At 36.0% G+C, this 10,493-nt stretch overlaps 3 protein-coding genes across 4 annotated transcripts; 1 reads left to right on the top strand and 2 right to left on the bottom strand.

Annotated features, from left to right (window-relative positions):
• Positions 1-1,740: 1,740 nt before the first annotated feature.
• On the top strand, positions 1,741-4,347 carry LOC149381046 (HSP20-like chaperones superfamily protein). The gene is made up of 2 exons (XM_089601992.1): positions 1,741-2,117; positions 3,468-4,347. Exons 1-2 carry the CDS (start codon positions 2,006-2,008, stop codon positions 4,217-4,219), a joined length of 864 nt encoding a protein of 287 aa, XP_089458118.1. The 5' UTR covers positions 1,741-2,005; the 3' UTR covers positions 4,220-4,347.
• A 235-nt stretch (positions 4,348-4,582) lies between these two features.
• On the bottom strand, positions 4,583-6,636 carry LOC149381045 (double-stranded RNA-binding protein 1-like). Its single transcript, XM_089601272.1, has 6 exons — positions 6,386-6,636; positions 5,964-6,068; positions 5,551-5,765; positions 5,208-5,427; positions 5,028-5,114; positions 4,583-4,909 (listed from the first exon to the last, which is right to left on the bottom strand). The coding sequence occupies exons 1-6, from the start codon at positions 6,600-6,602 to the stop codon at positions 4,695-4,697; spliced, it is 1,059 nt and encodes a 352-aa protein (XP_089457398.1). The 5' UTR covers positions 6,603-6,636; the 3' UTR covers positions 4,583-4,694.
• Positions 6,637-7,075: 439 nt separating this feature from the next.
• On the bottom strand, positions 7,076-10,289 carry LOC149381044 (ran guanine nucleotide release factor, putative (Mog1/PsbP/DUF1795-like photosystem II reaction center PsbP family protein)). 2 transcript variants are annotated; one of them, XM_089629777.1, is made up of 9 exons: positions 10,038-10,289; positions 9,685-9,888; positions 9,517-9,581; positions 9,406-9,441; positions 9,165-9,302; positions 8,378-8,464; positions 7,976-8,023; positions 7,814-7,890; positions 7,076-7,407 (listed from the first exon to the last, which is right to left on the bottom strand). In XM_089629777.1, the coding sequence occupies exons 3-9, from the start codon at positions 9,571-9,573 to the stop codon at positions 7,260-7,262; spliced, it is 591 nt and encodes a 196-aa protein (XP_089485903.1). In that variant the 5' UTR covers positions 9,574-9,581; positions 9,685-9,888; positions 10,038-10,289; the 3' UTR covers positions 7,076-7,259. The 2 variants fall into 2 exon arrangements, with proteins under 2 accessions (XP_089485903.1, XP_089485902.1); XM_089629776.1 differs by lacking the exons at positions 9,685-9,888; positions 10,038-10,289 and having other exon boundaries at positions 9,517-9,674.
• Positions 10,290-10,493: the final 204 nt, after the last annotated feature.

The raw sequence follows: 10,493 nt of genomic DNA, 5'->3' as shown, positions 1-10,493 counted from the left end.
AAGACTCAATTTGGACACTGGCCAGTTCATTTATTCACACTCCAAGGAACAAAGCATGAGGTGACATACATTGCATTTCAGCAATCTTGTACATGAATTCCATATCTATGAGAACTTCACAAAGTTACTCATGACAGACTCACAACTTAGTACTTCACCAATAGGCCTTGTTCGGAATCACATAGTGAGTCCGAACTTTGACTTTCTCAAATGAGAATACTAAGGTGTGAAATGGCATGTCTCATTTCAGGATTAAGGTAAGCATGATGCAATTCATACATAGTGACTTCGAGACATAAGAGGTTAAATGGTTTGTTCTTATCTTGTCTCTAGAAGTGCACTGGTCAATTCAGTACCTTCGGAAGATACCTAGAAGAACTATAGAGTTCCTAACTCTCAATGCCTCATAACCAGACATCATAGATTCTTCTAACAATCATACTGAGGTCAATAGTCCTTTGATCCTAAGATTGCGAATATATCGTTTTAAGCAAACTACGAAGAGTTTGTTCATGCAAATCTACATTTGTCTCTTCGTAAGTTGTTAAGTTTGTTTATGGACTAAAAGACTATGGTTTTATCACAAAGCTTCAGACAAGGAAGATTGAATGAACGTTTCAACTTTATTAATGAATGAATATGCAATTACAAGCAAGAGTCTTCATGAGACTTTATTACATCAAATGTTCAAAATAAAGACTACAACTCTTCTTGTGGGCACCATTGACAACAACAACCACATGGATTGCAACCATAGTACTACTACAAACCACGACCTCAAGGGTCTGGGCATCAGCATAGTCACCACTCATACCTGGAAACCATGGAGTATCACAGTCAGGGGGTACTTCTAGTGCGAGCAGGAGTCAGGCAAACCGAAACAACTAAAAGGAAAAGGGAAAACAGAGCAGACAAGCTTATGCATTGACTACCACGACCACTCCCAGAGCACCGCATGGTGGTACTTCAATGGTTGACGATACGATACTCATATCCCATTGGGCTCATGTTTTGTTTGATATTGGTGCTACCCACTCTTTCATATCCTTGTTATTCGCTTCGGTATTACACTTGGATGTTCTTACGCATGAGACTCCTTTGATTTTATCCACCGATTAATGCTTACTTGAGGTATCAATGGTTTGCTAGTCATTTTGCATTGTCATAGGAGATAACAAAAATTCGGCTGATTTATTTGTGTTGCCTATGACCGATAACCTCAAATTATAGGATCATAAAGAACTAAATTGATAGGATCATAACATATATAATAACTATTTAAGGCCATTTTAATGAGGGTGTTAGAGTGACACAATAACCTCAAATTAAGAGATAAAATAGGTAATTTATTTATAGATTTAATATGTTAACTTCAAGATATGTTTTGGTTAAAAAATTTATAATTATATTTATTACGGAAAAAAACATTACAAAAATTAGGTTCTATAAAAAAAAATATATGTTTTAAGTTTATTTTCCGTTGTCTACATCGAGACATGTAGTCAAGGAAAAATAAGATAAGCGGAGCTCTATTAAAAGCTTTGTATATGCACATAGAATCGCCAACCACTACAATGTCGAGTAAGAAAGAATGATGAAGCATTGATAATTTGAAATTAGCTATCATATTACCAAAAAAAAAAAAAAAAAAAAAAAAAAGAGGAAAAAAAAGAGAGACAAGGAACCTTTGCTTTGCCCACCGAACAAGATTACCATGTGATATTGGTGCAAAGCATATCTTATTTGAAAGCTTTAATCAACCGAAGAAAACCATACCAAAACCCAAAGAAAGCTAAATAATATGGAATAACCATTTTATAAGAAAACCTACATAAAAAGGCACATTGTATGAACCCGAAATCGCCAGGCCAATATTTGTGTATAAATCCAAGCCCAAATTTGGTAGAATTGTATCACCACAAGATTTGAAGAGAGTAGTAATTCTTGAATAAAAGAGAGATTATAATTATTACTTTGTCTTATACTAAAGCGGAGTTAGAAAGATATGTCTGGGAGTAGTGCTGCTGCAAACGCTCGTGTCTATGAAGATTTTGATCCACATATGGAATGGGCTAAGGAAGAGAGTTCTTTTGATACTCTTCTTGTCTATTTGCCAGGTAATTACCTCATTCATATGGTCAATTAAGAGAAAGAAAGAATACAAAAGGGAAACAATTCTGCTTTGATGGCATCCATCGCCATTGTACTCTTTTAAATTATTTTCTTTCTCGCGTAAGAAATTTCACAGATGTCTAATGTATATGACTTTTATTCTGATTTAAGAGCCGCATATATTATTTTGAAATATATTACCCTCTAATATTTTCTATCTATAAGAAAAAATATTATGACAAGATATACATCCGAAAATAAATGTTTGTTACTAATTATTTGTAACAAATTAATAAGAAGTACATGTTTGAATATTACAAATTAAAATAAAAGCCAAGAATGCAATGAAATTAATTAGGTCAACATTCTGAGTTACTTAACTTATTTCTTTCGATCAGAAAAAAAAAACTCAACTTATTTTTGTAAATATTCTCATCGAATTTCACTGTACTTATAATACCACGTACGTATAAATTCAAGTGGACATAGAGCAATTTATTTGCTACATGTTTTCTTTATATAAATTTAAGCATTCCGCAAAGTGCTTGTACTTTCTAATTTTGTCAACTTCTTCATTAATTACGTTGTAGTGTTGCCTAAAATAAATAAATAAAATTGTCTTTCCCAACCAGGGTGGCAATAGTTTTCTAAACCAAAAAGTTAACTTTGATTTGATCAAATGGGCTATGCTGAATTATTATATAGAGATTTATTTTCTCATAATAATCATATAAATTACCGAATAAGTACGTTTATTAATAATATATATCATACTCCGAGACAAGTAGGCTATAGTTGCTTATATATACTTTGCTCAAGAGTCAAGAGAAGAAAAGGGACCGTCTTCCTCGGGCACTAAGAGTATTAATAGAGTTATACCTAAAGTAGTTTAAACATTTTTTTTTAAAAGCTACAAATTAATTATTTTTTAAAGCTTTCAATATTTTATGGAGATTTTGTGTTTGGCAGGAAAAAGAAACAATAAAAATAATTGTGAAGACAAGACAAGCCATTTAACTATATACTATATTCATCGGTTTACTTAGTAAAATTGTTAAAGTTTTAAAAAAATTAACAAAATAGCAAAAATTATGTCGTCAATAATTATTTTATTATTTTATTAAATTTAAACAAACCTGAACTATTCTCCAAATTTAATAATTTCAATCGGCTACTAACCAATAACATATGATATGGATGAATACTGGAGCTTTGAGCATATAAATATGTATATATATATATATATATATATATATACACACACACACGCGCGCGCGCGTATTATTATTATTATTTGAAGTTTTAGTTTCGCTATATAATTTGCATATCTAACTTGCATGTGCATGGTGATCCAGGGTTCCTAAAGGAGAAGCTGAAAATACAGATAACTTCGGCGGGAAAGCTGAGAATAAGCGGAGAACGAGCCGTGGGTTCGAACAAGTGGCGACGCTTCCTCAAGGAATTCCCTCTCCCCTACGACAGCGACTCCAACAAAATCTCCGCCAAATTCGAGGGCGGAATTCTCTACGTCAAAGTCCCCAAACCCGCCTCTAAAGTACCATCACCACCATCACCACCACTACCACAACCCAAACTTACTGACCAGAAACCGAAGCCCAAACCCGACCAAACCCCGCCCCCGAAAACGGACCAATCCAAGCCACCCGGGATTGCTCACAAACCGGCCGCCCCTACTAATACCGAGTCGCTCGAGAAACAGAAGAGCAATAGCATCGCCGCCAAAGCGAAGGTCGACCAACAAGCTCAGCCGCTCAACGGTCATAAAAATACCAAGGAATCGGAAGCAGCTAATGATCATAAGAATGACGTCGACGCTGACAAGAATAATAAGGGCACGGTTGGTTCGGATGATAAGTCGGGAGGAGGAGAGAGAGCGGGGATCGGGAAAACAGTGTCGAGATTGGGGAGTTACAAGAAGGCGATATCGGAGTATCGGGTGAAGAGCCCTAGGGCATTGGTGAACTTGTTGCTTGCTGTTATGTTCGTTGGAGTGCTTGCCTTGTACGCCAAGAACATGTTCAAGTCCTTGGGAGGAGGCCATACTGATTCCAACGCCACACATGATCATCATCACCATGAACTATAGAGAACAAAAAAAAAAACCCTGGCCCAGCCCATTTTAAATTATGTGATTGAATAATAAGGGTAATTATTTATTTATTATGCTGTTGAATGTTTGAGTGAAAGAAATAAAAAAATTGTTTTCTGTGTTTATATGTAATTTGATTGATGGCGTGGTAACGTTTGAAAATAAACAACCTTTGGACTTGATTTTATTAGTAATTTATTCTTTCCCTTCTCTTTTGTACAATTAAGATTGTTTCAACACCAAACTAAATCATTCTAACAAATCTGCAACCTTTTGTCTATTTTGAATTGGTAAAGGAAAAGATGATGTAAAACATGACAATCTTAACATAGCAAGTCTTTCTATTAGTTGAGTGCTTACAGATACCAAAGTCCAACAATTAAAAATACCACATGTTCCGGTTGCTTGAGAAACAAGTTAAGTCTGTATAATGTAAAATAACGGTGAACGATGGTAATATTCTTCAAGAGAGTCAATTGGCTGCTTCATTTGGGAACTCTAAACTCATAGCCACCCACTTGTCTTCGCCGAGAGGAAGGACCACAGTTCGCTCGGGAAAGGCACGGTGGCTCGGAAACTCGCGGTACACTCTCACCTTGTTGCACAGCAAGTACGAAGAAGAGCTCGCTCGGCCAGTTCCACCGTTCTTCGCGTTCACACTCGGTGTTGCAAAAGACCCTTCTGTTTCTTGATCAGGGGAGTATATGAATAATAGTCATGTGTTAGTCTATTAATACTGTAGCAAGGTTTAGATCTAGGTCTTTCGTTGTTGCTATATGAAAACAATTAATCACGAGGATGTTACCATTATCTTCTTGCTCGAGACTCCAAGGTGAGGTCAACCTAGAGCTGAGAGTAGGGTTAGGTTTGATAAAACTCCGACTGATTCCTCCTAAAGCATAAAAGAAACCGTGTCAAAAGACACACTGCTAAAAAATAGGACTTAATATTTATTCCAAAATGAAAAATAAAAAAAAATGTATACTTTCCGTAAGAGCAAGATAAGCGGCCCTTGCAGCCTCGAGCTTGGCCAGTTTCTTTGACTTTGCCGGTTTTCCATGGAATATCTCTCCTTCCAAATTCACAACAGAAGAGAAGGCCAGGCTGTGAGGGACTCCAGAGTTTTTTGTCCTATAAACCGGTGCGTCAAATCCCTCTCCTTGTGCCAGCTCTTGCAACAGACTCTTGAAACCTCTTAGCTCATCCTGTAATAATCTCGACACGAATAAGTATTCATATGTATATATATATATATATATATATATATATATATATATTTTTGCCTTGTGAATTTTTGCCTTGTGAACAGCGTGCTTATAAATTTTTGCCTTGTGATAGTTCTGCAGAAGCAGCGACGTCAAGGCAGTTTTTGCAGCCTCGCTCTCGGCTTCCTCCAATGTGTCGTATGATTTAGGGCTCTCAAATACTTGCTCAGAGACTCCGACTTTGGCCTTGAAGAGAGAATCATTAGGGCCGCTGGATTCGCTTGAATACAAAGGCAAGTTGAGGTTTTGGTGCTTTGCATACTTCAGCAGCTGGATTTTGTTTCAGACAGTTGATATCTGTGTATTGATTGACATCAAACACAGCTCAGTTAATTCAAACTCTCAGACAAAACAAGAAAAATAAAGTCAAAGAAAATAAATTATGAGAGAGAGGGAAAGTAATTGTGCTATATTCTTCAGAACAAAAAGGCACACTTGGAGTTTACTTTTAGTTCACATTGAAAAAAAAAACTCACTGTGGATGAGAGTCGCAGCACCGTACTTAATCTTGTCATTCTCATGAGTTCCTTCAAGGCCTTTTTCTTTGTTGCAAGGATTTTCGAATGGTACTATCGATAAATCTGAATAACATTTGGAAAGGAAGAAAACAACCAAGGGTGTGCTTTATTTTGTTAGCAAAAGTATTTGGACCAGAGTATAAAGTATGATTCTGCAAAATTAAAGTTTACTTAAATCACTCTCATATTTAAGCTAAAAAAAATTATTAGAATAATTTTTTAAGTCTTGAAGTTATGGACTATCTCAGCTAGAGTAATATCTTGTCCAACAACTGACCTGACATAAAACCAGTAAATTTTTCGAAGTATTTTGGTCTAGTGAAGAACTAGCAAGAAGAAACACAAGGTTTCATGTCTGATATGTATACATGTATATATACCTGAAGGAGAAGTGAAGTGATGGAGAGCAAGCATGGCCACACAGTTGTGAGCTTGTTTTGAGGAGTTGAATGTGGCGAGTGAGTCAAAAGACGTTCCGTTTACAGACACGGAGGCCCCGAAACGAGCTGCATGGTCGGGCCCGCATTTCATGCTTGTGTATTTCGGCAACGCCCATTTCCTCTTCTGGCAAAGCTCTTGAAGCCTCATCTTGTACATTTTTCTCGACTTCTTTATCTTTTGGTGATAGAGGAATGAGTTTATTTGCTTTGAATTCAATTTATATAAAGATGTGTGTTGAGAGCTCTGTATAAGTAGGAGAAGATCATGAACGTTTTGTGAGTTCTGAAAGTTCAGCTTTTTAGTTATTTATTGACAGCCACAGGGAGATACTGAAATTAAAGATACAAATGCTTCTAACGTGTACGTACCTTTGTGTGTGTGTCTTGTGTCAAATAAATTTAACTCGAATGACTAAATTGGGTGCAACTTAAAGTGTAATTTATTTTTCCTTTTTTCAAGCTGACAAAATCTCCATGTTTTGTTCATATAAATTGCATTTTTAGTTTTAGCGGAAATGATTTTTCCTTGTGTTTTTTTTTTTTTTTTTTTCATAAGGTCTGAAACTTTTCTTGGCCTTCGCCATATTTCAATAAAAGGTAATTGTTTCTTTGAAAAGTAAAATTACATGATTTTCACCAGAACTCGGGGAACTAAAGTTGAAAAGAGTGAAATGGCATGACAGTTCACATATATGACAAACTAGTCTATTCCTAGACTCTGACTCCACTCTAGGAACTCAAACTGATATTCCATGTAACGTAAACTTTTAAGAATATACTCTAATCTGATTCCATGGCTGACTGTACATACGTTCTATACAGCCGCGCCGAAAAGACCCCAATCAACGACTCTGATGGAAGTGACACCACTCTTGAAGACCTCGCTCATCGGAATACATCCAGATTGTTCAGCAGGAACAGCATCTCCGGCACCCACAGAGACCGCACTTTCACTCAATGGGCTGTGATCATTACCAGAAACAAACAAGCATGTCAGAAAACACACAGCGAGAAAAGGAAGACAAAATCTCATATATTTAGAAGAGTGCATCAAGTATTTATGAACATGTATGGCTAGTCTAATTCAAACAGCTGGTTTGAGAAGCATTTGGCCTGGAAAGAGTATGTATATATATATATATATATAGAGAGAGAGAGAGAGAGTTTAGGGGTGGGAAGGAGTACTTGTAATAATTGATAGCACGCTAAGGGGTGATTTTAGAGTAATTAGTAATATGTTAGTCCATATAAGCCTTTCTTTGTGTAGTTTTTTTTTTATGATCAGCGTAATAATTGTGCTATGAATTGGCAAAGCCAAAGCCAAAAGCTATTTATTCACAAAGCAACACGGCCCCTCTTCATACTTACTTGATATGAATAGGCTCATATGCAGTAATAAGTGCATCGGTGCCAACTTCTTTCAGACGCAAATTCGCTACATAAACCTGCACGATGAAAATGCTAAAGCTCGATTAGCACAAATAAGCAAACAAAAATTGTAAGCAGATGATAAGGAAAAGGAAACTTTACCCGAACAAGGTTCTGTGCTTCCCTTCCCTGTCGCCCCTTAGAGATGGCCTGTGTTCGAATTAACATATATAGTACATTACATAGAACGGCTGTCATGTTTAACTAGTTTCTAGCTCAAGCCATGTAATAATAATAGATAAATGAATAATTGTATATCAAGCTCTGAAAAATGTTAATTAATTTCATCAGAAGGGCTTAAACTTGTACGTAAAAGAGAAAGCTAATATAAAACAATCGGAAACATGTTTAACATCAACAAGAAATTTATTAAGCACATAAGATTAGCTTTCTCTGGACACATTTTATCGGAAAGAAAATTAACAAAAATCATGCTCAACTTATGATATGAAGGAAAAATAAAATAAATAAATAAATAAAACATAATAGAATTTTTCCACGTACCATTTGGCCAATAGCAGTAGTTACCACAGCCGGGATATTCCCACTGCACAAGCCAGGGACCTCGACCACGCCTGACTGTTCGATTACCTAAAATAAAATATCATATATAAATTAATTAAAAAAAATCTAAAATCAATATTCCATCGGTTAAATGAAAGAGACCCGGCAGAAGAATAATCATATCCAAAGAGTGTTACACAAGTCTAATTATAGATTATGATAACGGAATAACATACCAGTGCCATTTTTTTCAGAAAAGCACAGCTACATTCTTTTCTTCGTGCGAATCATGTAGCACAATAGCATGATACCAAAATTTTATTCTTTTCTTTTGATTCAACATACCACATAAACTTAGACGGCTGAAAAAATTAGAAAAAACAAAAAAAACAAAAACAAAAACAAAATGACCAGGTGACACATCGAGACAAGTAAAACAGGGTGAAAAAGAACATTCAATCCCCATACTATTATTACTCTCAAGGTCTCTGTTTGACGATTCACTGTTATTAACAACAGGTTAGGTGATAGAGACACTACACAGTACCATTATTTTTTTTTTTTAAGTACCGTTGTTTTTTACATTAAAATTTGCAACTTTGAAAGGGTGAAAAAATATAAAAACGCCATCATACTGGCTTTCCATTCTTCAACATTACCAAGATACTTTTATGAATAGTATTTCAAACAAAATTAGAGGTCCTTAAGACAGAAGATCAATTAAAACAAACCAAGTAAAACTCGAGGATAACAAATATGAAAAACATGTTAAAAAGGGAATTATTACCAGACATCCTTGAGCGTCTTGTTCAGTGGCAAGGTCTCGAAGGAACCAAGCAGCGCTTCCATTGTCACCAACATCATGCTTGAATTCCAACAGCTCAAAAATCAGACTTTCATCGCGAGCAGGGTCAACAAACACTTCCTGTAAAACCCCCACCCATCGAGTTCATATTTCAAAGTAAAAACAACATCATTTAAGTCCATACAAAAGAGCACTCCAAATTGATTAAAGCTCGCAAACGCACCTGATTATCAGGCACTTGTCGAACGTCACTCACATCCTGCACAAAGTCGAATATCATAAACGAATGCTTGGCAAAGAAGAAAAGTGAATGAAATGGCGAAGATAATGGAACCTGGAAGCGGTGTGGAAAAGCGGTGACTATGGAACCACCGAACAAAGGACGCTCCATATTCAAATCTTCCGGCATTTCGTTTGATCAAAGAAATATAATAAATAGCCTTTAATAACAATGGACCGATAGAAGTCACCGTGCGGTGTGCGAAAATTTATACACACTCACCTGCGTGCTTTCCAAGCCGAGTTTTTTTTGTTTTTTTTTTTTTGGTAGAGTTTTGCGTTGGCCGTACGCTGAGATTAAATTATCGCCGAGATCTCGCGGTATCTCGGAGACTGAAATCTCCCGATATATAGCGCTTATATCTCGCCACAAATACTTGACTTTCACAGAATCGACTTCAAAAAAGCCTAGTCGAGTTCTGATTTTCTTTTAGAAAATAAAACAAATAAAAATAGGTTAAAAATGCTTAAGCAAATTATTAGTAGCCTATAATATTCTATATAATTGCCTATATAGAAGTAAATGTAACTATGAAATTGATTGAACAATGAAAATACAAACAAAGTCTTAGTTACTCTTTGAATATCTGGCAACAACTATAGGGTGGCAGCGAATAATCTCCGGCGTGGATGAGAATATCGGACGACAATTCATGATCTCTGTTGACGGCAGAGGAATTTCAGAAGCCCGCAATGTTCAGAAGGCATTGCCAACCTTCACACTTCTGTGAGTTCGAGAACGAATATCCAGGGGAGGTGTTATTCGGCTTGATGGTGAAGAATAGCGTTTGTGAATTCTAATCCAACTGAGGTGAAGGAGCTTGAACCCCTAATGTGGGTGTGGGCTTTTTCAATCGTGGGCTTACTTTTTTGTATTCTTTCCATCTAGTAGTGTTTGGTAGTTATTGTAAACTAAATATTTTTTGATCCGTCTTATTTGAAAAAAAAAAAAAGGTAGGTAGTGTTTGGTTTTCATTCCAAAAACTGTTTTTCACTTTTCGAGTTGAAAAAATTGAAAACAAAAAATGAAAA

This window comes from Urtica dioica, chromosome 11 (genome assembly GCF_054948205.1).
Source record: "Urtica dioica subsp. dioica isolate 48M chromosome 11, U.dioica_male_clone48M_v1_H2, whole genome shotgun sequence".
In the NCBI taxonomy this organism is placed as follows: Eukaryota; Viridiplantae; Streptophyta; class Magnoliopsida; order Rosales; family Urticaceae; genus Urtica; species Urtica dioica.
This window is presented reverse-complemented; position numbering and strand designations above follow the sequence as displayed.

Coding starts and splice junctions, on each gene's coding strand:
- LOC149381046 (XM_089601992.1), top strand. CDS start 2,006: ATGTCTGGGAGTAGTGCTGCTGCAAACGCTCGTGTCTATGAAGATTTT. Junction 2,118..3,467: donor TCTTCTTGTCTATTTGCCAG/GTAATTACCTCA, acceptor ATGGTGATCCAG/GGTTCCTAAAGGAGAAGCTG.
- LOC149381045 (XM_089601272.1), bottom strand. CDS start 6,602: ATGTACAAGATGAGGCTTCAAGAGCTTTGCCAGAAGAGGAAATGGGCG. Junction 5,428..5,550: donor TTCTGCAGAACTATCACAAG/GCAAAAATTTAT, acceptor AGATTATTACAG/GATGAGCTAAGAGGTTTCAA. Junction 4,910..5,027: donor TCTCGAGCAAGAAGATAATG/GTAACATCCTCG, acceptor CCCCTGATCAAG/AAACAGAAGGGTCTTTTGCA.
- LOC149381044 (XM_089629776.1), bottom strand. CDS start 9,591: ATGCCGGAAGATTTGAATATGGAGCGTCCTTTGTTCGGTGGTTCCATA. Junction 9,442..9,516: donor CTTTTCCACACCGCTTCCAG/GTTCCATTATCT, acceptor GACTTTGTGCAG/GATGTGAGTGACGTTCGACA. Junction 7,408..7,813: donor TATGAGCCTATTCATATCAA/GTAAGTATGAAG, acceptor TAATGATCACAG/CCCATTGAGTGAAAGTGCGG.